This window comes from Pezoporus wallicus, unplaced genomic scaffold (assembly GCF_028554395.1).
Source record: "Pezoporus wallicus isolate ANWC-B61680 ecotype Strahan unplaced genomic scaffold, APGP_CSIRO_Pwel_v1 contig_10768, whole genome shotgun sequence".
In the NCBI taxonomy this organism is placed as follows: domain Eukaryota; kingdom Metazoa; phylum Chordata; class Aves; order Psittaciformes; family Psittacidae; genus Pezoporus; species Pezoporus wallicus.
The window spans coordinates 49286-76679 of NW_026642163.1; the positions used below are offsets into that span (position 1 = coordinate 49286).

Genomic DNA, 27394 nt, shown 5'->3' on the forward strand with positions numbered 1-27394 from the left:
TAGAGTTACTCTTGCAGTCAATATCTCCATCAGAATTAGGGATGGCTTGGAAGGTCAGCTCCAAGGAAACAGAATGGCTCTTTGCAGTCACTGCTGTTTTCTCTGGCTCAAGTAGTGCTGTTTGGACATGCACTGCAGCAGAACACTTGATGCACTTAATTTCCCCTTAACAAAGCTGAGAAGCAAACCCAGAATTATTAGCTTGCGACTGATAATGGATTGTCTCCTAGGCACATAGAGTAGGAAATACTCTTTCTTAGAATTGAACTGGATAGGACTAGAATTCCTATTCCTAGATATTAATATTATTTCTTTCCTTGCCTTGCTATCTTTGATTTCTCTCCTCTTAGATAGAAAAAGTGGTTAAATACAGCTTTTAAAGTAAAAATAGTCCAAAGAACTGGTGCAAAAGCGATGACTAAATGAATTAAGTTCAGAGCCCACACACGCGTCTCGCAGCAGTTCTGGATCCAGAACTGATACTCTGCCTCACATATGTGGGGGTTTGTGGACTGCTTCGTTTTGAGTTGAGTCATAATATTGCAATTTTTCCTTCCTCTCCGTTTGTAATACCTGGCTAATTTCCAGCTCAAGTGAAAGGGGGGAGAGGCTTTCAAGGTATCATGCTCCTAGCTGCTCTGTGAGTATGGGAGGCTGGCTAGGGAAGAGGAGCACTTAGTACTCCCACTGAAGGAAAAGCTCCAATGTCAATCCAAGTCTCTTTAGACACCAGAGAATTCATGCAGGAGAGATGATACGACTCTGCTTTAAACCTGTTCTTTCTGACACACTGGGGTGTCTGAGTGTTGGCTATGCTCTGTAAGAAACCAGGCTTCGTTATCTCTCATGAGACTCTATGTTTCACATTATAAGAACCTCAAACTACCTTTTTGAATCTAAATTTGGTCCAGCTGAAATACTGAAGAAAACTTGACAGCTCTGATTTGCATTTCACACCAAATGAGGATGTTCCATAAGGTGAGTATTGACCTCAGATTATTGGATAATGTTATGAATTCCGCTTAGATCCATTTAATCGTTCACATCAGACTGTTCCTGGTGAGTCATTGGCCATAGAAGATGCAAGAAAAGGTCAGCATGCAGTCACACAGCAGAGGAGATTGGAAGAGGCTTTCATTTGCATTTACAGATTCTGATGATGTCAGGGACTAGACATAGCCACTGGGTTCCTATTTATGTTTGAATGAAATGTGTACGTGACTGTCTTAGTATTTGCAGGATCTTTTAGACCAGGTCTAATGGTTACAGCTTCCCTTTGAAGCTGAAATACATGAAAGCTTTTATAGTCGGTATCTGAGGTCAGGGTGGAGCTGGAACTTTGTTTGGAAGGTTTATGGATAATCCCTCCTGTTTTCCAGGCTTGGGCTGATGCCTTTCGAAGTAGCCCTGATTTAACTGGAGTAGTGCATATTTATGAAGAGCTCAAGAGGAAAGGCATCGAGTTTCCCATGGCAGATCTTGATGCTCTGTCTCCAATACACACACCACAGAGGGTAAGCTGCAGCTTTGCAATGCCAGGGGTATTTTCCCAAAATGTCTAAATAATTGGAAAATTTCTCTTCTTTCCCTTCCTGTTTTGCCAAATTTGGCTCATTTACTCACTCCTGAAAGGACTCTTTCAATAGTCAAAGGTTATGCAGGAGAAGCATAATACAGCTGCGTTTGACAGGCTGATGAGCTAATGGTATCTCCTCCCTTGAGTCAAACAGCGGTCTGAGATGAGGAAAGGGTTTGGAGAGGTTTGTACATCTCTTTTGTGCCACAAAACCACCAGACAAATGCAGCTAATTTGCTCAGAGAGATTCCAGCAGGATGTATGGTTGTGGTTTTCCTTCTTTTGCTCCAAAATATGGTTGTTTCTCCTGGTGACAACCCTCAACCGAGGCCAGCCCGGCTTCTAAAGATGTACAGATTCAGAATATCTCCCTGATCCTATGGTAATGTGAGATCTTTGCACTCTGAAAAGTTGGGTCTGGAAAGTTAACAGGAGTGCTGTTAGGAAGTTACTTAATGATCACAGGTGTTCTGATTAGTCACTCTGAAAGCTGAAGTTAATGAATCTTTGAAGTGGTAAATGCAAGTGATCAAGGACTGAAAGATTACAATTCTTGTGTCAAGATTAATTACAGTCACTGTCTACACATCATGTTTTATAAGCAACTCCGGGTTTAAAATGATTTGTAATTATTTCTCTTTGGCTCTTGTTTCTATTTTGCTTCTCAGTTGTAAAGCTGAATTGACTTAAATCCAGGTGGGTTGGGTTGAAAAAGTACAGGCACAGGGGTTTGTTGCAACTGCCTGTTTATGGGCTGGCCTTCCAGTCTCTTCTCGAAGCTCTACTGACCTTTTCCACAAGGTACAATTATGTTCTATATTTGAGCATAGTTGGCCTGAGGTTGCTGACAAAGCAAGGGCTGTCACAATTCAGCTTTTGAACTCCTGTCTTTCTGATGTGGCAGAGTGTCCCTGAAGTTGATCCTGCAGCAAATATGCACAATTCCCAGCCTCAGCAAAGGATGAGCACCAGTTCTTATTCGTCATCTTCTCCAACAGCGTATTCTCCTCAGGCCCCAGCATTGAATGTGACTGGTCCCATCACTGCTAATTCCGAACAGGTATTGGGATGATGATTCTTTTGAGTGAGACTCTCAGCAGATCAAATTAGAAACCAGTCTGCAGAGGAACCTTCATTTTAACTCTTTTGACTTTGATTGCCTCCCAGTTTGGGTTCTACTTAGTAAACTTTCCTCCTTTTATACTGTGAAATCTAGGCTTTCAGTTGGGATGTGTGGCTAATGGCAGCAGTTACAAAACCTCCCAGTCTGATGTACCACTCCACTCAGCAGTTGTGCTGTAGGTTAGCAGTTATTCTTCTTATCCCCCCCCTCCTTTAAAGGCACAGAATGTCTTGCAGATGCAGGAAGTCTAATGGGAGTTAAGTCTGCATCCATAAGACCCTTGCGAATTCCCTGATATAGGATTTCCTTTTCCCTCCGCAAAAATAACTTCAGAGCCCAAGATCATGCTCAAAGTTGCGTATCTTTCCACCTACCTGAAGTACTACAAACAGGGTCTGGTTTTCTGTTGCTTCCCTTCCTTACAGACATAGCACATCTGGGGCTGTAATGACAATGAGTGGCTCGACAAAGTTATCTTTGTTTTCTGTTGCATTTCTGTAACTCTCCTCTGGGTAAACTTCTCATCTTTACAGTTTTTCCCCAGCTAGAATGTCTGGAGTCTCAGATATGGAGTCAGAGGTATCCCAAAGTCAGTTATTGAGGGTGATCTGCTTAAACCAAATGATTAAACCAGTGTTTTGCTGTCTTTTTACTCCAATTCAGATTGCCCGGCTGCGCAGCGAGCTGGATATCGTCCGTGGGAACACGAAAGTGATGTCTGAAATGCTGACGGAAATGGTACCTGGGCAAGAGGATTCCTCAGACCTTGAGTTACTCCAGGTAAGAGTTTCCTAGGAAATATGATCCTGATCTTTCTGTGCTTGATTTGGGGTGTGTTTTCTATTGCAGTTTACTTCACTGCCTTGGTTTGCCTGGTTTACATAATGAATGTGGGCTGTGCTTGACTCTGCTTAGACTCATCACTTGATGTTCTTCATTTGTTAAAGCTTCCGGTGACAAGGATTTCCTAACTACCCTTGGAATTTGGTCCAGGGCTTTCTTTGTGTAGCTAGAAATCCTTCCCAGCGTTGAATATCAGGTTTCCTTTACCAGAAAACAGCTTAGAATTACCCTAAGCCCTGGAAGCCCTGAACATTTCTACTTCTCTTACATCTTCTATCATCACTCACAGTGTCAAAACATTCCAAGTCACTATGCAGGAAAAAAACACTCCGTGTTTCCATCTGGACTAAATGTTACCCAAGGGTCTGTGGATTCTCTGCCACTTGAAGTCTTACATATGAACTAAGTGCCTTTCCAGAAGATGTGCTGCAGCTTCTCCTGAAGGTAGTGTCTTAAGACACGTGTTTGGATGAAGCTTCATGCTGTCCAAAGGGTCGGCTGGGGAATCAGATGGATTTCTTCAGTGAAAAGGCTCAATCCAGTGCAGCATTTAGCATCTCAGGAGGAAAAACAGTATAAGCTGAGCTCATGTCTCAGGCTTTATACGTGTTTCCCTACGCCAGTGGTAGTGGGACGGTCTTTTGGCTGAGGAAGGTAATGCGGTACCATGTGCAACACAGATGAGGAATACTGCGAGCTAGCATTCCAGCTGCTGCCCTTACCATGGTATTTGCTTTTCCATAGCTTCAGAAATAGGCTTCTGTTTTGAGCCTCCGGCAGGGAGGATGGGCTCCCACAGCAGTACATTTGGAGGAAGGCAGGGAATTGCTCTCTGCGATACATCAGTGTTTGAACTCCATCCAAAAACTGGTCTCTCCCATGCAGCGGCATTGTGTGTATGTCTTAGAGCCATGATGGCAGCTGATGAGAGGCTTTGCAATAAAGAGCCTTTCAGTTACTGCCCATTTGGGTTGGGCTGCTCAAAACAAAAGAAGCTTCCAGGAAACCATGACAGACAGAGCAGCACAGAACAGTTTGCTTACATTCAGGAACAGCTCCTAACATCTTGACAGCGTAACCTTACAGCATAGCTTTAAGGTGAAAGACCTTGATCATAAAACGGGGTGACAGCAAGGATTCTTTATTCCAACTGCTTCCCTCCTTTGACTGAAATCGTCCTAAATCTGAATCACAGAGCTGGGGAGAACCTGGTTTTGCTACCAAAGGCTGGTTAGTCTTTTGAAAGCCATAAGCCGGGTGCTGCAAGCGAGGAGTCCTTGCTTTGAGGTTTATATAGCCCTCTCCTCCTTAAATAATTCCTGACATTTTCTCCTACAATCAAATGTAAACAGCTTGCTGGAGAGCCAGCTCTGAGCAGAATAGATAGGTACCGTCAGCCCGCTCGGAAAGGCAGCAAACAAACCTCTGAAATGTCACAATCTGCTTCGCCAAGTGATGGGATCAAAACTGACATTGGAGAACACATTCCTCAAGCTGTTAAGGCAGCTGGATTGCACTAGGTGAAATTTATCCAGAGCTTAGGATGTCAGACCAAGGAAGGAAAACAAACACGTTTTTGCTTTCATCCCCAAGGTTGTGTACCAACAAGTCAGCCTTGGTTAGGGCTGCGTTTGTGCTGTGAAGAGAGGCTGGGAGGGGGTAGAAGGTGACAGAGGGACATTCTTCAGTTGGAATGTCAGTGCTTATTGAAGTAAAACTGTGGGCCTAATCAGTGGTGCTGTGCCATATGGCGCGTTCCTTCTTGTAGTTCCTCCTCAACAGACCAGTTTTGATCTTTGGTCTTGAGGACTTTCAGGAGTAAAGAATTCTGCTGAGCGCTCCTGCCCCTCTACTCTGCTCTTGTGAGACCTCACTTGGAGCATTGTGTGCAGTTCTGGTGTCCTCAACATAAAAAGGACATGGAACTGTTAGAACAAGTCCAGAGGAGGCCACGAGGATGATCAGGGACTGGAGCACCTCCCCTATGAAGATAGGCTGAGAAAGTTGGGGCTGTTCAGCCTGGAGAAGAGAAGGCTGAGTGGAGACCTCATAGCAGCCTTCCAGTATCTGAAGGGGGCTATAGGGATGCTGGGGAGGGACTCTTCATTAGGGACTGTAGTGATAGGACAAGGGGTAACGGGTTAAAACTTAAACGGGAAGTTTAGGTTGGATGTAAGGAGGAAGTTCTTTACTGTAAGGCTGTTGAGGCACTGGAATGGGTTGCGCAGGGAAGCTGTGAATGCTCCATCCCTGGCAGTGTTCAAGGCCAGGTTGGACAGAGCCTTGGGTGCCATGGTTTAGTGTGAGGTGTCCCTGCCCATGGAAGGGGGTTGGAACTGGATGATCTTAAGGTCCTTTCCAGCCTGAACTATTCTATGATTCTGTGATTTGTGGTGGAAGAGGTGTCCTGGAAGCAGGAGAACTCATGGTTTAGGCAAACTCAAATCTACATTTCTTGGCATGAGAGACTTCTGAAATAAACACCCTTGCTATAGATCCTTTAACATTTTCTTCTGAAACTCCCCACTGCCTCTTTACAGTCTCTTCTCTGGGGACTTGCTCAGTTGAAGGAAACGTTTCTGTGTGTAGTTCAGCAATGAAGTGTGTGCGGAGGCCTGATCTTTTCATGCTCCTGCTCCTTGCTTTGTGTTCACCCTCATGTTCTCAGCAGTTGGTAGGTTCTCTGGCCCCAGCACTCAGGGCTACTACAAGTGACTTTCCCTACTTGTCCATCTTTCAGTTTCTAAGGATGCTATTGCCAAAAAAAAAGGCAGATTGAATTTTCCTTGAAAGCTCTCTTCTGGAAAGCTGTTGTATTAACATGTTTTATTCTTAAACCCCATCACTAAAATACAGATATTTATTTCCTGAAGTGCTCAGAGTTCAAGAAGAATCAGGATGTTGAATTGTAAATAGGCTCTCAAGGTTTTATGCCATCGGCTCTTGAAGGGTGTTTGATTAGATGTGCTTTTGGGTGACATTTAATCATGCAAAGATAAACTTGTCTCAGTGTTTCTCAGCTGGGGGACATGTTTGGCTGTGAACACAGCTTATTGCTAGCTGTTAATCAGAATGTGTGTGCACAATGCGTTGCTCCTAGGAGCTGAACCGGACCTGTAGAGCGATGCAGCAGAGAATTGTGGAGCTTATCTCACGAGTGTCCAATGAAGAAGTCACAGAGGAGCTGCTGCATGTGAATGATGATTTAAATAACGTTTTTCTCCGATATGAAAGGTGGGCACCTTTTCCAGCAACTGTTTACATTCAGTCTGGGTTTTCCCTGTGTGTGAAATAGGTCAGTTGACAAGAGCTGCCCAATGGGGCCAGTGGTCCAATATAACAGAATGCAGAGAACCAAGCCACAGAAGACATTTACAAAGTCCTTTTATGGTAAAATTCCTATTTCAGTTGTTTCCTTTAATACTGTGATTTGGGCCTTTTGTCCTGGCTGATGAATTTCTGTGGGGTGTATCCATGAGATCCAAGGCAACCTTGTGCAAAACTCTGAACTAGCAGAGACTTGAGTCTGCAAGTCCCTGTTGTGCGGTGCTGTGCAGATGTAGGGATGTGGGACCCAAAACAGCACAGCCACAGTCACTAATTCTGCTTGCTAGCTTGGGATCTGCACAAATGCTTGTGCTGCTTAGGGAGGCTCCCTGTCTTCTGATCTCTGAGCTTTCTAGTTCCAGTGCTGGTGCAAGGGGAGCTGTCTGAGGTGGGCCTGACCTTCATGCATGTAAGGGTTTAGGTTTTAAGTTAACGCTTAAAATCTCAGAGAAAAGATTGGGTAGAGCTGGGGTTTTGAAGAGCTGGGCTGCAGGAATCATCCCCATGGGTCACAGGACTTGGGACATGTTAGACAAAGGCGCTGTCAGCCACATCTGCTGCAGTAGGTGACACGTGATGGAGCAGGCTTGGGAAAGTTTAATCTTCCCCTTAATGACAGGCCTGGGGTGTGAGGCACTAAAGAACACCCTTTGTTCCTGGCTCTTAGCACAGGGCTTTGTTTCTGAAGCCTTTAAAAAGAAATGAGACTCTAGATCTGTGATGCCGTGCTGTCACGGCGAAGGCTGGAGAGGAGACTTCAGTGGCCTCGATTTTTGTCTTTGATTTAGTTGCTCAGAGGAGATCAGGGCAAACTTTGCAACAAATGCTGGCTTTTCAAGTGAAATGATGTGTGTTTCATGCACGGGCATGATTCTACGAGTGGCAAAGTGTAACTGTCACTAAGGCTTAGTCTGTTCACCCTTATTCTCCTCCATCTGTGCCTTTGCTGACTGGGGCTAATGTGTTTGTAGTCATTATACACTGAAAGGTGAGCTGAGTGATGCTAGCAAGCTGTTTGTGCTGGAATAGCTGCACTGGTCTGAATGTTTCCATAAATCCCAGTTCCTCCTCTGCTATTCCAATGGCTCCACATTCGTCACGCTGATTTCTAGTCTGGGTACCAAGCTCTGTCAGTGACTCAAGCAGGAGCTCTGGCCTTCACTGGGGAAGCTTTGGATGTAAACCAATGTGTGGTTCATAAGCCTTTTGGTGAGAAGTATGAAGTGGGAGGTGTCTCAGGTCTCCAGCTAAGGGAGCTGGATTTCCAGTAATAGTAGACACCCACGGTTTCCTAAAATTGAAAATTGGGCTTCAGTTTGGTTTTGTTGCCTTTGAAGTCTGCATTTCCCTCTGTTACATCAAGAAAAGGTTTTAGTTTGCTTGAGATTCCCTGTTGTATTTTGTCCATCTGGGAGAAAGCCCACAGGATTATATTAATACCATGTTTTTAGTGGAAAGAGAGGTTGCATGTGAAACTGCTTTTAAATGAGGGAAAAGTCGAATGCCTTAGAGTCATCATGATGCTCTTCCTGGTAAGGAAGGAGATTGAAATGGCCTCAGACAGGCCTTGGGAAGAGGCAGTTCTGCTTTTTGACTTCATGAAAGTTGGGGTCAGCAGCCCCAAATGCCCATCTGGCTGGGGAGAAGGAGTAGAGAAGAGACCAGATCTTGCCTTTCTTCTTCCCCTAAGTAGTATGAGGATTTTCATGCAGCATCATTACTTTTCCTTCTTGGAAAGGACCAACCTATCTGCATGTAGGTTTTGACAGGCTTTGACCTAGGCTTTTAAGAAGTGAATCTGCTCATTATTGTTCCTCTTACCATGTGCTGCCTGGGCAGGGCTGTGCCCTAACCTGCATATGGCTTCTCATTTACATCGATTGCAGCAAGAGGGAGCTGTTAAGTGGGAGTCAGCCTTGCTGCCGTGCTCAGCTTATTTAGCAGGGAGCATCAATCTTGCTGCAGTTCCTTCTGTCCCTTGGCTAACAGAATAGGCTGTCATGAAGCACTTAATGGAAGAAAAACAACCCAAACAACCCAAACCAAAGACAAATCCTACAGTGTTTTTCAGCCATGTGTGTGCAGCAAGATGAGATCAGTCAGTTTAATATCCCCATTTGCCAAGAATGCAGCTTCTGCATCTATCCTCCCTTTGTCCTGGCCTCAAGTTAACGCTTCCAGGCTTCCTTCTTAAACCAGCAAAAGCAGAGTTCAATGTGGTGGTTTTGTTAAACTCATGTTTTTCACTGTTTATTGATGGTTTTGATAATCCATGTTGGCTTTTTGTTGTTTTCTGAACAGATTTGAGCGCTACAGATCGGGACGTTCAACACAAAATGCCAGCAATGGAGTAAGTACCTAACTCCATTTATTATATCAGCAGTTACACCATACTAATATCACTGGGATCAGACCTTTTACCTCTCCAGCCTTCTCTTCTGCCTGTAGTGGTGAAGTGGATACAGGGAAAAGAGCCTAAGGGTGTGCAAACCACAAGTGACATCCTTTAGCTCAGGAAGCCCCTCCACTAAAACATCTGTGTTTACAGTCCTCGATGGGTTTTCTTTCCTCTAACTTTTATGGGTGCTTTTGAGTCCATGTGGACTTTAGGCATTCATAATGCCCTTAAGTAGTGAGTTCCACAGATTCACTATGCATTGTTTTGTATTTGTGTGAGTATTTTTAATAACTGGTTTGCTTACATTTGATCACTGTGTCTTACAATGCCACTGTGCAGGTTAATTTTCTTAATGCTACTCGTAAGTTTAGGAACTTCTCCTTTTTCAGCAGCCTCTTTCCAACCTGAAGAATTACAATTCTTATTCATTCAATGTTCAAGATCTGAGTTTCTGATGCATTCTTACGTGTCACTATTACATTTACTCTTCTACCACCTTCTAACCATTTCCTCTGTTTGCTTTGCCCGTTTGATGGCTGTTCCACTGCAGACTGATGCAAACTCCAGCACTGGCTCTGCATGGTAACTTCAGCCACAACAAGAAGTTTTGCTTCTGAAAGCAGTATGTACCTAAAGTGGAGGATGACAGCAAACTCAGTTTGACTTAGATATGTTGCTGGCCTGGTCCTAAAAGAGGTAGAGAACACAGAGATACTAACTAAAGCTGAAGAGATGTTGATGACCTCCAGGAGAGTTTCTGGCTGTGCTGAGCAGTCAAACTGAGGGGGTTTTTTGGTGGCTGACCCTCCTTGTTCTGCGTTTACCACTGTAGTATCCAAGAGACTGGTCCATTTGGCAGTGTGCAAGGAAGCACCCATTATGTTTTGGTCTTGCACTGCAAGAAGAACCCTCTGCCATGTGCAGATTGCTTTGTTTCTCATGTCCCAACAGGTACTGAATGAGGTGACAGAAGATAACTTAATAGATCTGGGTCCTGGCTCTCCAGCTGTAGTGAGCCCAATGGTTGGAAACTCGGCTCCCCCGTCTTCACTTTCTTCACAGCTTGCAGGCCTTGGTGAGTACCTGTTCTGAAGAGTGCTGATGAACACCAGGCTCAAGGCATGGACTTTTCCAAACCTAACAGGTCTATGGGTCTTGACTATCATGTGCAGGCTGCTGGGCAATCCATGTGTGTGATTGCAGGAGCAAGTCTGGCAGTTGCTGAGGTCCCTGTGACCAATGTGAACACCCAGTGCAAACCCTTATTGTGAATGTTCTTGATTCCTTTCCTGCAAATAATACTTGAAATCTTTGGGTGAAAGGCTTCATGAAACCATTAAGTGTTTTACATTAAATCAGGCCAAAGATTGCTTGATAGGATCACATGATTTGACTGAAGGTTCTCCACCTCTTTCAGCACTGCACCAATATCCTATCACTTGCCTTGAAACTGTTGGTTTCGCAGTCAGTAGTTGAGAGAACATTGTGGCAAGACTAATACCCATGCCCAAAATCTTAGACCATGTTAGTGAATGGGATGGGCCTATTCAGGATGGGATGGGCAGCAGATGCTGTGGCGCTTCCAGGCGGAATAAGACAATCTCTACATTTGTCTTTTAAGGGATGCATGATTAGCAGCCTCCAGCCTCTTCTGGACAGAACTTGAGTGCTGCAACTGTAAACTAGATGGTACCTATAGCTGTCTGTGTTGTTAATGACATCCTGTGTACCCTCTACAGTCATGGCAGTGGGGCTTGTATATGGTTTGCTGCTTCACTGCTTTCCTTTCTGTGCTTCTTGTTGCAGACTTGGGTACAAACAGCGTCAGCAGCACACTCAGCTCTCTCCAGCACTCGAATCCTCGTGATGACTTCGACATGTTTGCACAGACAAGAGGCAGTTCCTTGGCTGAGCAGCGAAAGAAGTATGTGGAGTTTGTCTTTAGCACTGTTTGAGTCATGGGGTTGCTGTTTTCTAAGGGCATAAATCTGAAGCTTCTTGACTTTGTTCCAGAGGGAAAAAGTAGTTTTGGTTTATGTTTTTGTGCTTCTCATCCAATTCTTATCCTGTTGGTCATTATTAGGATGAGCAAGTGGAGAAGTTCCTGCTGCTGTGGGCAGAACAGGCCAGCTGAGAAATGTTATTTGACTGTCACAGTTAATGAGCTCACTGGAAACCTGGAAATGTACTTGCCTTTATTTCTGCAGATGCTTCCTCTCATAAAGGCTTGTCATCCCATCCACCCAGCCAGTGCCTGAGATACAGGAGCATAAGGGTCCTTCACCTGAAGGTCATGGATATGCTTTGGTGACTGAATTACTGTCATCAAGGGCTTGGAAACAGAATTACCATCCAGTTAAAGTCTCCCTTTGGCCCAGCAGTCAGGCTCTTGCAGGCTGTCAAAGGCAGTGCAGCTTGCCTGGCTGCCATGCTATTCCTAATTTGTTTATATGCATGGGGCTTGCATCTCCAGAGCTGCAAAGCTGGCACTTTCAAGGGCATTTAACAGGTCACATTATTTTAATGTGAAATAAATCTATGCACTTAGGAAGAAATACTTTGATCCCTGTCAAGTGAGATTCAGTAAAAGACACACCTGGGTATTTTTCTTTCAGGTATTATTTCTTTGCCTCCTGGTTTCAGGTTCTAGAGGATGTAGTAGCTACAAGCAGTTAGAACATCATCAATATCTTGTCTCAAACTAAGAGCTGTTGTTAAATAGCTTAGCTCAGACCTTAGCACATTGGCCGAAACATACCAGCTTGAGCCAGCAAATCTATCAGGATCTTTTATTTGCAGTTCTCAATATAGCTATTGGTCCTGCCTCAGCTGTAATATCCGTGTTGAGAAGACATGCTCTGCTGTAGAGGCGTGCGTTACCACTGGAGATTTCAGGCTGAGAGCCCTAATGTGTAGTCAGAAAGGAGATGCATTGCAGAGAGATCTAATAGAGGTCCCTCTGTCTCTTGTGCTAAATGAAGCACAAAACTAGTCTTCCCACACTGCACCTCTATCTCATTCTGCAAGCTAATGGAACAAGGAGCACATATCAGTCCCTGATTTCACAAGGGAGGATTGCTATATCTTCCTTGGGCTGTACGCTGTATAAATGGAGCAGCAGCAAGGCAGGGAAGATGTGAGTGTGACTTGCTGTGCTGTGTAGGTGAGAGCCTCTGGGTGCTGTGTTCAGAGCCTGGGAGAAGCCAGCAGGCTGGAGGAGGAAGGGCTCCTCCTGCTCAGACATGCAGCTCCTCCCAGGGGCTGATTTATGGGCAGGTCTTAGCGTTTGCTTCAGCTCATGGCTCACCACTGTGCTCTGAGAAATGATGCTCTTGCCTCTGTCACCTGACTGTGACATGTCCCTTTTGCATAGCAGTTGAAGAAGCAAATAGTGCATTTATTTTGTATGCTTCACTGTAGTTCCTTAGTTATTTCATCTTCTTTCGAGCCCTCCTCTCCTGCTTCCCCCCCATGCATGTACCAAGGTCAGGCTTCCAGATGTCATATCCAGAGCTTTGCAAAACATAATCTGTAATCTGGCTTCCTTTCATAGTCTTCTGCTAGCTCTTGGACATGCTTATGGTGCCTCATAACCTATTTGCCTTCCTTTCATAATGCTGGTCTTACTCTTTTTGCTTCAACATGCTTATTGAAACTGATGGATGGTCTTTATACAGCGCACGCTCCTCCTCTTGGAATACACTTCGTATGTTTGAAGTCTTGTTAAGAAAAAGAGCATGCTTTCTGATTTCCAGGGGTGTAAATCAGAGTAGCAAGTGCATTCCTCATGGGTGACTGCTGGACTTCCTTCTGTTTCTATGGTCTGTTCCTTTCTTGCAGCGTGACATATGAGGATCCACAGGCTGTCAAAGGACTAGCGTCTGCCCTGGATGTTCGAAAACAGAACACAGGAGGGGTAGGTGGTTGCTCTGTGTTTCGTTATCTGGAGCCGTGCATGGAATCCAAGCTGTAGGCAGCTGCTTTTGACTGAGACTTCTCATTCTGTATTCCAACAACATGCTAGCGCTGGCTATTTTGAAATTGATATCTAGGAGCAAGTACTTGTGCAGTAATGATCTCTAAAGAGCTGCTACTTAGCACACCAGCCTAAAAGAGATCATAATCAGAGTGGGTAAATTCTCCTGTGTTCTTGCAGCTTGCCCGCGGGGCTTCAGCTCTTTGACTGGAATCACTGCTGAAAAGAATAAGTGGGGAATGTCTTGCGAGCACTGGTGTGAATTTGGTTTGGTTTTCCTTATGAAAGTTGATGCAGTCTTAATCTATTAGACTTTGCTCTAAGTGCATGGATACAAGAGCAAGTTACAGGGAGAGACTTAATGCTTCACATGCCTTGCTATAAGTGCCCTTGCATGCAGTCTGTTCTGTCTGTTCCAAGGTAGGATCCTGCTCTCTTGTGTGGGCAGAGGAGGCCTGTGTGCTGTCACCTCCCAGCAGCCGATGCTAGAAACGTGTTTGAGAGACTGAGCTTGGCCAGCTTTGCCTGTGCGCCTTGGTGAAGGCAGAAGTGAAAAGAGCTTTCAAATCATCCCTCAACCCCTTCCTACCACCCTGCTTTTTAAACCTGCCCTGCTCTTTTGTTACTTGGCTGTCAGTTGGTGATGATGGAACGAGGTCAAAGCCTTTTCCAGCCTGTGCTGACCACTAGGGAGCACGGCAGAGCCAGTGTAGCGCACACACCTCCCTCCATGGAGAGTTGCCTCCCCATGCCTAGGCTGATCCCGCCCTAGTTCTTTCCTAAGTTGAAATGGGAGCGCTCAGGACAGCTGGCATGCCTGGCAGCCTGTGCTCTGAGCCAGGGGGGAATTTGCTTTGGGAGCCAGCTGGGGTCAGATCCCAGCTGCCTGCCTGCCTGGGCCATAGTTCAATGGCATCAGGGCTTCAGCAATGATTCCTTATGGAGCATCCCCTCCCCTACTGCCTCCCCCAAATCCAGCTGCTTGTTCCTGTCCCTGTCCTGCTGCAGAAAGGATAATTTATAACCCAGGTCAGCCCCATGACCAGTTTCAAGCTCAGCCCCACAAAAACTCATAGCAGCAGCGAGGGGGAAAAAAGGAAGCATGGGAAGGCAGAAGTACATTAAGGTAGGGATGAGAGGGGAATTCCTGAAGCCAGTGTGACAACCCAAGCCCTCAGTGTCACTGTGCTGAGTTATTGGCAGGACCTGGGAAAGGATTTGAGCTTCTCCTCTTTGTTCCTGGAAAAGCAAAGGGGCCTGCATTTAACTACTGGTCAAGGGGCTGTATTCCCCTTGGTGGCCACAGGGTCGTGTCCTTAGTTATTAACACTTTTGTTCTCAGCCAGTTCTGCTTGAGGCCCTGATGGGACGTGTCATTCACACCAGCTCTGCCCCGAGTGGTGTCAGTTCAAAGGGCTGTGTCTGAGCTAACCTGATGGTCAAAGTATTTTCTGAGGCAGAGGCTTTATGGGCTGCAGAACTTTGGGCTCTGAGGTGTTGCAGAGCCTTCCAGCCCCTTTTCAAAGGTCCTGCTGACTGCATCATGTCATCAGAATCGCTTGTTTTGAAACTCAGCCCTTCGTGGGTAAACACCGCTTCGTGTCAAGCGTTTGTGAGGCTTGTGGGTGTCTCTTCTGCAAGGAAATTAAACCCTCCTCAAGTTATGTGTGTCAAAACCCCCTGGCAGCGCTCAGTAACCAAACGACACGCATTCATTTGGGTAGAGAGCTAATTTAAGAGCAGCTCTAGGGAGGAGCCAAGAGTTTCACAACACATTCTTCACACATGTCTTGTTCCAGGGGTAAAACCCAGCACATCCGACGTTCCTAATGCAGCCGTTCTCAGAATGGTCTGCAGGGAGATGGCTGCTCACGTGGCATGAGCTGGCTTCTCATATGATTTAGCAGCTGGAAACGAGAGGAGCTAAAAATAACAGTTTTCTTAATATTGCTTTTCCATGTTGGGAATTGCTTTCGTTGCCACGGAGCGGTTGCGTGATCACGACTGGGAGGAGAGGTGGCCAAGAAACAATCCTCTGGTGTTACCCAGAGAGGAGATGAAGCTGGAGTGGTTTTGTCGTGTCCCCCCCCCTTCTTTTGCAGCACATGTACTGCAATGAGATGTAAAAGGTTACAGCTGATTCTCCATTATGTGTGGAATGGGGGCACCATGGGTATGAGTGTCGTACATAACCACACCAGTGGCTCTGCTGAGCTGGCCCGGTTCTACCAGGGCTGGTGGGCTGGAATCACTGTGCTCTGTCCCAGGCCAGCCCCTCTGGAGCTGGAGATGACTCTGCACCCATGCCCTGGCACAGAGATGAGATGCTGAATGACACTGAACCATCTTGGGAGTCTCTGTGTTGCTGTGCCATGCAATCTGCAACTGAACATAGTCCTTTTAACCTCTGCTGCTCCTCAAGAGGGGCACTTTGAAAGGTTGCCAGAGCACTGCAGCAAACTGCTTTACTTACCCTCCTGCTCAGCACCAACAGTAGAGCTGTCACACTTCGAGTTTGGGGCAGAGTGTGTCTGCTGAGATCAAGCAGGTAACTAGGGTGTGCTGCAACTCCCAGCTTCATAAACAGGGGAAACTCCACAGTGTGGTTCCAGTAAGTCTGATTTTAGTAGGTTGGGTAGCCTGTATCTTCCTTCTAAGATGACAAACATCAGCCTCACTACTAGTCAGTGGCGTTGGGTTTTAATATCGGTGGGGAGGAAGTGCTCAAATACCATGAGCTGTCTGTAGGAGGTGCAGAGGTCAGGGGGAGGCCTGTCCCTCCACAGAGCGGACAGGGAGCAGAGGGAGATGCATCTCTGTGTGTGACGTGGATGTGAAGTTTTCAACTTGCTGCTGTTCTGTTACTTTATAATGGGTTGTTGCTGTGGTTTCTTTCTTTATGGACCTTTCTGTTCTCAACACAGAGGAGAGGTAAAGGTGGGAACTCAGACATGGAGCCCATAGACAAGTGGCTAATTACACAAGGAATGGTGAGGACTTCACCAGTGAAGCGATTCCTATTGCCCACCCCAGCCCCTTCACCTAGAATAACCATCCTCCATTCACCTCCTGTCCTGCCCTACTGAACCGCTTGAAATCAGACAGTACAAGGAGTTTATTTCCTACCTACATCATTTCCTGGGGCAAAGGGAAAGATTTGCACCAATTCCTGGTTTATACAGGCCTGTAACCAACTGAATCATCTGTAGGATCCCCCATTGCCTTTGGAAGAAGCCTGGGGATCCATTCGGTTCCTTATACTGTCTTGATTTATTTATGCAGTATCCACTTTTCGAGGGATAAACACAAGTCTCCTGGATCTTGTCCATAAAGAGCATACTTCCTATGTGTCTTTAAAGCAGCCTTTTCTGGTAGTGCTTAAGTATGTGGTCTGGAATAAACATATGGAAGCTGTAGGATCATACCTATTGGAATGAATAATGCAGGGATAGTTCTGTATGAAAGGAATGGGAGAGCTGCTCCCCACTGTTGACTTCTTGCACCCCACTGCCATTGGGATTCAGACTCCAAAAGGTACAAGAGTGTTTCTGGCTTTCAGGACTTAATTCCCATGTCTAGTGATGCCAGTGCTCTGATAAAATCAGGCTTCTGAACATCACTGAATCTCTGCACATGTTGACCTTGTTTGAAGTTGTCCTTCATCAACAGGCTTGCAGAGAGCAGTTCAAAAGCCTGCTTTAAGTGCAGAAGTCAGAGGTAGGTAAAAAATAGTCTCAGCTATGCCTTAAAGCCAAGTTCTAAGAGCAGTTTTGTGTTTTTGGATGCCATAATCCATCATTTGAAGTGTTGTTTAAGATTAGTACCAATGATGTGACTGTACAAACACCCTCTGAAGCAGTCCTGGCTGGAGCTGAGTTCAGTAAAGGCCCAGTATAGAATTCCCTTTGGGCTGGGGTGCACTTGCAGTGCAGCCTGTGGGGCTGGGTGTCAGGAGGCCCCATGGGGCAGGAATGCCTCACTCCAGGGAGAGCCTTGAATATCCCAGACCAGGCTGCCCAGTGCTTATGAAGAGAAACATTCCAGAGAGTTTAAGGTTGAGAAAATCCAATATCAAATAATCTGTGAAACACTTTGTATTTATTCCTTTAGATTTAGGGCTAATCCAGGTGGTTTCTGAGGGGCAGGTTAGGAATTTGTCAGGCGTTTGCATGCCATTGCACACATAGCATCCATCCAATTGTATCTACCTGCCCGTGCAAGCACCCGAAAGCGATGCTGTGCCTGCAGACACATGTGGGTAAACTCAAACTGTAGGTACCTGTCCTTGGGAGCCAGCATTTCAGTTTGGGGCTTGTCAGAGACCCCCAGCTCAACACCAGAGTGAAAAGGTGTGGAGTGTGCAGCGTTCGCTTTGCCTCTGATAGCGTTGACTGTAGTTCACAGAGGCTCTTGCTGCTTGGTGGCTCTGTTGCAGCCCGAGATGTGCTGTGCTGCTGTGAGATGTTCATCCATAATGAATAACCCAGTGATTTAGTTAGTTCCTCTTCTTTGCCTTTCCACTGTTTACAAGAGCGGGGAAGCATGAAATCGGCCCCCCTGCTGTTCCCACCACTCTCGCCACTGCTTTATTAAGAAAACAAAGACAATATTCCTTCATTGGCTTGTGGTTATTCAGCCTGGAAAAAGGATACTGCAGCATTCGTGGAGCCATATGGATCTGGGGAGGGAAAGGGATCTGGCTGTCCAGATCTTACAAACCTGTCACCTTGTTTGTATGCTAAATGTGAGAGAGAAATGCCTAAACCAAAACTAATGATTAACTCTGTTTTCCTTGTAACTGGCTGTAGTTCTTAACCATATTTATTAATACGACTTTGTAGCATTTGCAATACCAGTGGAATACTTAGCATCCCAGGTATGAACTTGATGTGCACATTCCCTTGGCAACTTTTTGTACTTGGAGAGGTATAAGAGGGGTGAGCTGACATTGCCATTAGCTGTGCCTGTACAACACTGTGACCACTGAAAGGGCATCCTCCCCATGCCAGAGCATCCCTCGTGATACGTTTTATATCCCAAACCGTGATGTTTTAGCTTAGGGTTGAGTTCTTCTCACTCCATTTCTGTGCATCCCAGTTCTACCACCACACCTTTGCAGAGGAGGGCTCACTCAGGGCTTTTGTACTCTCTTGGCAGTGTTGCTTCTGTTTCGGCTTCACCTACAGCTCAGTTCTGCTGACAAAGGGATGCCAGGACCACGGAGACACAAACCACACCTTTATCCATCCCAGCTAATGTAGACAGAGTGATAGCTACAGAAAAGTTTGTGGTTCAAATGTGATTTAGGGATGGCAGCTGAGCTGTTCCAGTGATGGGTCTGTTTGCAGTGTAAGGTCTGGGATTTTGCAAGGGGGGTGTCATACAGGGGTTTGTATCAGCAGCTCATAGGCACAGACTTGAGCATAAGGCCACCACATTTTAGTGCAGGTAATTCCAGTTCCCTCCTCATGAGTTTGGGCAGTAATTGAGATCTAATTGTTATGATCATCTGTTACCCCACTCACATGCCAAATAGGTGTTTATAATGAAAGTGAGAAGTAGGTGTTGCTTAAGCCACCACATCAGGGCAGGTGTTATGTGGGAAGACTAAAACTGAACCAGAGGTCACAAAGTGATAGGAAGAGCTTTCAGCATTGCATCTCGACCACCAGCAGCATGCCTGGCTGAAGAGGAGATAAAAAGATATGTGAGTAAAGAGTAAATGAAACCTTTGCTAGATGTTGTTGATCGGTGACAAAGTGGGATGCCGCTATGTGCCTTCAGTAGAGAGATAGGATCTAAGATGTGGAAATGCCTTGGGTAACACGAGACTGTTGAAATACATCATCTTCTTGGGGACTAAAGTGCTTGAGCTGTGGACAGATAAGAGAGATAAACACAGGAAGATCTCATTTCTTCAGTGTGGTGAGACCCTTCTGAAGGCAAGCAGGCTTGTTCCCTTGTTCTGAAGACCACATAGGTTTCATTCCCTGCCCAGCCATGGCATTTTATGGAGCCACTCTATAGGGACACCCACGTGAACAAAGGCTTTCACTGCCTGGACATGCCATCAGATCCAGATGGGCTGGTTGTTGTACGGGCACAACAGGCTGTGTTGGGGAGCGTACCTCACCTGAGCTCTTGCTTTCCCTGTCTATGCAATGTGCAAACACAGTTCCAAGTAATCAAGTAGCTAATTAAACCCTTACCTGTAAAGTCAAACATGTTCTAATATTGAGGCCAGGCAGCTATTTCAAGATTACAACAGCTTTAAATAGGTGGTAAGTCTGTAGTAGTAAGCTGGAGTAGACTGCTAGTACGCATCTTAGTGCTCGTTCTGCTGCTGTAGGAATGACAGACCTCTCTTTACTATTGCTAACTGAGGGGGGGAGTGAATAGCAACTAACCAAGTGTTGGTGTCAGCTTTGTCATAGAAAGAAGTGGGATTAACTAAACTACTACAAGACAGTAGTCTAGCAACAATTAGCACAAACCTTGTTAAACATTTGAAGAACATTAATGAGCTCACCTAGAAACCTGAATTGTCATTTCATACCTGCTTCTTTTCCAGTGGGATCATCTTTAATAGAAATGAAATGTGATGATAATAACCTCAAACTGCCTTTTTAAGGGTAGAATATTGGATTATATGACGTCTGAGGAAATCTATTGGCAATACTCTTTGGCTTTTGATTGCTAGTGAGAACACCAACACGATCTAACTTAGACCGAAGTAAGGCCTTGAATTCCAGGTTCCTGTGGGTTTTGTGGGACTGAGTGCTTCCTTTTGTTCTCCCAGCCCTCCTTTTCCATTTCCCTTTCGGGATTGTTGAGATGATCCCATTAGTAGGATTTTCCAAAGACGAAATAAAAAAGGAACTTGACCACTGAGCCCAATGTTTAATTCAGGCCAGTTACGTAAAGGACCCAAAACTATTTTGTGACTTAGCTTCCATTGACTTTGAGTATAGACTCAAAGAAATCACAATCTTGGTATAAAAACAGCTCTTGCAGCCAACAATGACTGTCGAGGGAACTGTCTTGCAAAGACTCAGAGCTTCACTAGACCGTGTATGTTTGCATAATCAAAGTATTAACTAGAGGCTATCCCACTCTGGAGCCATTTCCACGTAGTCTGTGGCTGCCACTGCTGCTTGTTCCCAGCAACTGTTGTTTCTTTTTAATGTGTAAACCAGCTCATTGATTTTTTTTTTTCCCCATTGCTCCCGTTGTGTTGTAGGGGATTAGTTTGAACAAAACTCCCCTCAACACTTTTCAGTTCAGGGCTTCTGGAAAGGGGAAACTTGCCAAAGCCACAAGAGACTGGCAAAAGCCAAACGTCTGCATGTGGCCACTTTCAACTGGAATAGAAACGGTGCAATCTTAAAGCACGTTAAAACTTCCCCTTACTCTGAAGAGTTTCCCCCCTTCTTTATTCCTCAGCAAATTAAACCTGAGGCATTGAACCCATGGTTTATAGGGGAACTGGGGCTCCGACTGCCACAATAAATTGTGTTTGAGGAGGGAAGGAGCAATAGATACAAACCCTTGGCGCTTCTGTGGCGTGCTGGAAGGTAGGGGGAGCTTTTTAAAAGGTCAGTTCTGAATAGCAAAAGGCTGACGTGCTCATATGTTTATCCTGCAGTTCTCTCTGCGTGAGAAGTGTTCTTGCACTTGTGAGGGTTGTGTTTGTTATATAAAGTAGGTCTGTCTGAAAGTGGGATTCCTTTCTTTCTTGAAGTCTTACAGAACACAGCAGCACAGGTTCCTGTACTGCTGAGCTGCTCTTCCAGGACTCCTGCAAACTCAAGAGTCCGTTCCTTGCTCAGTCGTCTGTCCTGTTTTCGGGATAACTGAGATATGAACCGTGTTTCTTCCAACGCAGGGACTGCATAATGTACTTTATAGAACAGCTGCTCTTATTTTATTTGTAGATGAGCAAAAAAACCCTGCTATTTTCTTCCTCCCCTCCGTACACATTATCCTGTCCTTAGAGAAACCTTCAAACACCTTTCATAGCAGCTCTGAAGGCTGCACCTCCCAGAGCATCCCTTATTGTGTGCGGTGTTAAGCAATGCAGGAGAGAGACAGCAGGGAAACTTCTGCTGGAGTTTTTAGGTTGCTGTAGGCTGAATAATTCCATTGCTTTGTATTTCTAAAGCCTGTCTTCTCCAAAGCTGTTAAACCAACAAGCCAGTCCTACAAGATGCAACTTGTCTTTGGGAAGGAATGCGTCGGAAGATGTCTACAGAGCCCGCCTCTTGTTAATGGCCACCTTGCAGTATGTGCGTGATTCAGCTCTCCCTTGCAAGTTAAAAAGGAGCAATTAATCCTTCATCTGGCCCATTCCAAAGGAAAAGGCAGGAAATTCTTTTCTGTTTGGGATCTTCACGTATTAGCTGAAAGCAAAATGACGACTTGCACCTCTCGCCCTTCTTGGATCTGTCCCATGCACTTTGTCCAGCAGCCTGCAGAGTCAGAGCCAAGCCATCATCCCAGTGCCTCTCAGTGGGAGATGCTTTGAACTGAGGCCTGGATTTCCACTCCTTAGACACAGCTAACCCACCTTCACAGACCTCACCTCAAGCGAGGGCTTAACTGACCTCCTTAATACAAAGGGCCACCTGATTGGGAGAAAAAGGCCAGGTTGGATGGGGCTTGGAGCAACCTGGTCTAGTGAAAGGTGCTCCAGCACCACTGCTGTGCTCTGGCCTGGAACCTGTGTCTGACTTGGCTTTCCAAGTGTTTTTCAGGTTGTCCTCACGAGATCTATTGTGCAGTTTTCCTGTTTACTCCTGCAGCCCTCAGTTGTACTGAAGCAGTGTAGTTAAGTCAGGAAACTCTACACCTAATAGGCAGCAATTTCCCTCCGCTGACCCCGTTGCCTGTAGCACTTTGTGAGATAACTTCAGCGCTCAGCATGCTGCTGTCATCGTCAGACAGTGAAATGTGAGTGGGTTTGTCACAGGAGGAGATGCAAGCCTTCCATGCCTTTTCATTGCACCATCTATAGAGGCCTGACAAGGAGTCAAGAGTGCTGTGCTGTGCTTTCCTCCTGTATGCACGCCAGGAGCTGCTGCCCCATCCTCCTCCTCCTCACCTTCACCTTTGAGACTCCACACTTTACACTGGCACAGGTTGGGATCTGCTGGGAGACGGTCATAGAATATAGAGAATATGGAGCTGGGACAGTTTTGCTTTAATCCAGTGTTCCAAGGCTCAGTGTTCAAGACCAGGTTGGACGAAGCCTTGGGTGAGATGGTTTAGTGTGAGATGTCCCTGCCCATGGCAGGGGGTTGGAACTGGATGATCTTAAGGTCCTTTCCAACCCTAACTATTCTATGATTCTATGGGGAGGGAGGAGGACCTGGAAGGAAACAGGACTGTGTACCCTGAGCTCTGACTGCCTCCACCTGCAAAGAGAGCCAAACTGTCCTCATAGGAGTGTTGCCTGAAGACTCTGAGCCCCTCATTTTGCTAACCCTTCACTGTGCCTAATACCCATTGTCCAAAACAAAAAGGTGCAAATTTAACCTTTCAAAACCTAACTGAGATCCAGTATTCTACCCTTAAAAGCTTTCCACCATCACGATTAGAACCATCAGTCCATCTTGATGGTTTTAATACGTGGTCGAGAAGTCACGCTGGCATCAAGTCACATCATTTCCCCCTAATCTTCTCTTGGGTTGTTTTATTTAGCCTTGTTGTTCATCATTTCCTTCCCCAAGTGTTTCTTTATTTAAAATGCCGTTTATATTTTGTTGCCTTTTCTTTTTTTTTTCCTTTTTTTTTTTCCTTCCAGCCCATCTTACACCTTTGTTTTTGTTTTGTTTTTTTTTTTTTGAATCTGATTTCTGGCGTTTTCCGTCGCTCTGTGGCCATGATTGTGGATGTGTTTTGGTTTTTGCCTGCCTTGCTGTTCTCTCGCTGCACTCCCTAGATCCCTGTTGCACAGTCCTCTGTCATGGATGACATTGAGGAGTGGCTCAGTACCGACTTGGTGAGACTCTTTATATTTTCCTTTTTCACATGGGCACTTGTACACATAACTGTCAATGCATTGCTGGTACTTCTCTTAATAGGAGGCAGTGAGACTACCAAATCATATAGCTTATTTCCCATGGAAAGGAATAGCCAGGCAGGAGAAGAGAGGGTTGTCTTCAGCAATTCAATCAAAATGTTGTTTCTTTCATTTTTGAGTCGTTTCCTTTTCACTTCTCCATGTTAGCATCGCACACACCAGAAATGATGTGTTTCTGGTCCCCGGACAGAAAAGCATTTAAACATGTGCTGAAGTTTACCTCTGTTCTCCGTGACTTAAAGCACATGTTTAAGCTTGGACGGTAAGTACCTGCTTATATGGAGGCCTGATTCTAAAAGATGCTGGATCTGGGCTTAGCCTCCTTTCAGATCACAATGTCTCTGTTACATTAGCAAGCCGCAATGACATGGTTCACAATAGACTTTCTTCAGTGTTTATAACTTTCAGTTTCTCCTGGCTGATTATTGTCTGGTGGTTATTAAACGAAACACAGAACTAAAAGTAGCTTTTCCCTCATTCTGGAGTTTGTTTTGTTGTCCCAACACACAGTGGTTTAAGCAGTGGGACATCCAGCACACGTTTATTTTGGTCTCTATGTTAATGTAAGCATCTGACTCAAATTAACCAAGTGCAGTTTGGAGACGGGTGCTGGGTCACGTTTGAGACTTCCTTTAAACATGGTTTTAGTGAACTGAACTGTTTCCTTGTGCTCACCATATCCCTAAGGATCACAGGGTCCCAGAATGGTTTTGGTTGGAAAGGACCTTAAAGCACATCCAGTCCCAACCCCCTGCCACGGGCAGGGACCCCTTCCACTGGAGCAGGGTGCTCCAAGCCACTGTGTCCAACCTGGCCTTGAACACTGCCAGGGATGGGGCAGCCACAGCTTCTCTGGGCACCCTGTGCCAGCGCCTCAGCACCCTCACAGGGAAGAACTTGTGCCTAAGAGCTCATCTCAGTCTCCCCTCTGGCAGATCATCTCCTTCCATTCTTCTACCTTCCGATATTGTCCCTAGGTAACTCCTTAAGGTCACCCCCAACCCCTTGCTATTGCCTGCTCAGCTCCTCACTGGGAGTTGAGGCTCTGCTCCCTGGCCCTGGCAGCAGAGCTGCAGGCATGCTCCAGCATGTCAGACCAGAGGAGCTGCCTGTACTGAGAGGAAGAAAGAGCCTCTTGCTCTCCAAAGCCTCCTCAAGTGCTTCAGCAGACTCTGGGTTTCAGTGTTTGAGCTTGGCACTGGTTGAATGTCCCTGGTGTTCAGCTGCAGGTAGTTTGTTCAGGCCTGGGTCCAGGAAGTCATTTTCAAATTGAATTACAAACTGGCCTCATTTTGTTAAAGAAACACAGGCAATGTAGCATGTTCCCTCTGCTTAAACAGTACCCTCTTATCTTTGCCATTTAAATGAATTTAGCAAGAGAAAAGATCTCATGGAGAGATCTCGGGGTAGCATCCCCCAGGTACTCTTGCTCAAAAAGAGCAGAGCAGGCAAAGTTTGGACTGGAGTTTTGGGTTTCACTCTGGGTCCCCCCCATCCTGTTTTTGTTCATGATTCATTTCAGCTGAGGAAGTTACACATTAGGTTGTCTAATTATTACTGGTTTCCATACCCTTTTTGGGGGTACACTGGCACAAGCAGTACCTCTGCCTGTGGAGCAGTGGCTGCTGCATGTTCCTCTGGAAACCTCTGCAATAGAAAGCCAGTAGATTCTAGGTGGCTGTGATGCTGAAGGCATTAAAAACCTCTGTGAGACCAGGGTGTGGAGAAAGACTTTTGTCTTTCAAAGCAGGTTTTCAAGGAGTATTTTCATCCCTCTTTAACATCCCAATGGATTGACAGGGATGCCACATCCTTGGACTCTTAATTTCCTTATTGAAGCACTGTTGAAATGCACCCAGCTGGTCGAAAAGCACTGACCCCTGGCATCCCAGCTTTCTTAGCTCATGCACAGCATCCTTCATGCAGCCCACCTTAGGCTTGTCTTTGTACAGCATGGGCACCAGGAAAGCTGCTGGATCTTTTATGAAAGCTAAAATGAGCTCCTGCAGGAGCAGCATTGGCCTCAAACCATTCTGTGACATGTGTCCTTTATCAGCTAGAAGTGCATTTGATTTGAAGAGACAATGCAAACCACAGTCCTGACTCTGTGACAGAGATGTCATCTTGTACGGGGGTTGTGTGACTCACACAGCTCACTTCTTGACCAGACCTTACTGTCTGAAGTGGAAACGGCACTGGTCCAACAGGGAAGGTTGGCTATCCACCAGCAATCCTGAGTAGCATCTCTAGTGCTCATCCTCTTGCTCTCCAGCACAGGGAAATGTCACCATTGGCCTCCCAGTGTGGGAGATGTGTGATTTCCCCAGGTTACCATGTGGAAACAAGTGGTGGAAGCTGTCCAGTTGCACTGGATGTGTATAGAGGATAACAGTGGAGGTGCAGCCTGTGTGCTCACACACCTTTTTGTTCCCATTGCAGAAAGGAAACGAGCCAGAAGAAGGAGTGACCAGTGAAGGTAAGCAGAGATGCCTGTGGCTGTGGGTTATGTGCACAGCCTGAGTTGTCTGCTTTGAGCCCTGCTGAGATGCTGACTTCTCCCAGCCTGATGTTCCCCAGCAAAAGCTTCTGTACTCAGGCAGGAGGAAAGCATTGCAGAGCAAATGAAACGGTGTGAGGAGCCCTCCTGGCTGTAAGTGCTTTCCTACCATCTCCCTTGGCTGTGCCCTGTGTGTGTGCGCCAGCAGGAACACGTCCGCAGGCTGCTCAGCCCTTTGGAATGATGTCTCCCCGCTTCTGTCGCAGCCGACGGCGTAGCGTGGGATTGATTCCCTCTGCTGCCTGAGCTGGGGTGTCTCAGAGGACACTGACCCCTTTCCTGAGGAAGTCAGGCTGCACAGGAATGTGTGCCTGCCGATGCCAGGCGTTGGGGTTTGAGTCCCTGCTGACCTCTGCCTGCTTCTTACCTGGTTTCCCTTCTCTCTCCTTTTGCCTTGCAGAGTTTGACAAATTCCTAGAAGAGCGAGCCAAAGCGGCGGAGATGGTTCCCAACCTGCCCTCCCCTCCCCAGGAAACCCCCACCCCTCCAACAAACCCTGCCAGCAGGAAAAAGCAGGAGCGCTCCGAGGATGCCCTCTTTGCACTGTGAAGATCGCTCTTTGCCACCCTCCCACCCCTGTGCTCTGCAGGCGAATGGCTCTGTGCGGCCACTCTGTCCTCCCACAATAACAACGACCTCCTTCCTCCTGAGTTCATAGATTGCTTCTCTTTCCCTCCCCTCCTTCTCCTCCCCAAACAGCCCACCCCCACGAGCTGACTCTTTCTATTTAAGCCCAACACTGTTCCTGCCAGACCACGATTCTCCAGCACTCGCTTAATCCCCTCCTTCCTATCCCAGCTGCACAAAACCAGCTCTGGATGCTGAAACCCCTTTAGAATGCATGAGTACGTCACACTGCGTTGAAACAAAAGCCCAGAGGGGAGAGAGCAGCCTTGCCCTTCAATTTATGTAGGGATCATCCTCTTCTGTAGGCAGGTCCTGCCAAGTAGACTGCTCTGTCGATCAGCATGTAATTGACTGAGCTGGAATGTTCAGGAGGAGCGTGTCTTTATTTTTAGATGAAATGGTAATGGATTGGCTTTCGTGTCGGATTCGACAGCAAGGAACAACTGTTCCCCCTTTCAACATGTGCTTCACAAGTGAAAATCCTTTACTCTCCCACTCACACATCCCTTGGTACCATATGGTGGTCGCTTTCCCCCACTTGGTATGGTGCTTCATATTCTTAATCTCACAGGGTGTATTTTTGCCCCCCCCCCCCCCCATGTGTTTTATCTGGGCTTGCTCTAATTTAAAAGCAGTCTGTTGGCCACGTCTAGGAGCTCTGGCAGTGGGTGAGCATGAGAAACCCAGCTAAAGGGATGCTGGAAGGTCGGTGCATGAAGCAGTTTGCTCTTTGGGAGAGCATGCTCACAGGAGGGCTTTTTCCTACTGTGTTTGCCTTTTAGAATAGCCAGGTTGGGTTTTTCCTTACCTCTGATTCCTCCTTCGGTGACTGTAGGACTGTCTCAGCCACTGTAAATAACATCCCTGCAGATGGAGGGGACTTGTT

The 27394-nt window shown here is 46.2% G+C and overlaps 1 protein-coding gene across 3 annotated transcripts in view; it reads left to right on the plus strand.

The window, feature by feature from the left end:
* TOM1L2 (target of myb1 like 2 membrane trafficking protein) overlaps positions 1-26921 on the plus strand; it is a 51825-nt gene extending 24904 nt beyond the window's left edge. Inside the window, exons 5-16 of one of the 3 annotated variants that reach the window (XM_057427775.1) lie at positions 1380-1514; positions 2481-2636; positions 3363-3479; positions 6643-6776; positions 9171-9219; positions 10219-10342; positions 11074-11191; positions 13108-13183; positions 16168-16233; positions 23184-23243; positions 25764-25800; positions 26282-26921. In XM_057427775.1, coding sequence (XP_057283758.1) covers positions 1380-1514; positions 2481-2636; positions 3363-3479; positions 6643-6776; positions 9171-9219; positions 10219-10342; positions 11074-11191; positions 13108-13183; positions 16168-16233; positions 23184-23243; positions 25764-25800; positions 26282-26430 — 1221 coding nt within the window. In that variant the 3' untranslated portion in view covers positions 26431-26921. The remainder of the gene's footprint in view (positions 1-1379; positions 1515-2480; positions 2637-3362; positions 3480-6642; positions 6777-9170; positions 9220-10218; positions 10343-11073; positions 11192-13107; positions 13184-16167; positions 16234-23183; positions 23244-25763; positions 25801-26281) is intronic. The other 2 variants (XM_057427776.1, XM_057427777.1) reach the window with 2 other exon arrangements.
* Positions 26922-27394: the final 473 nt, after the last annotated feature.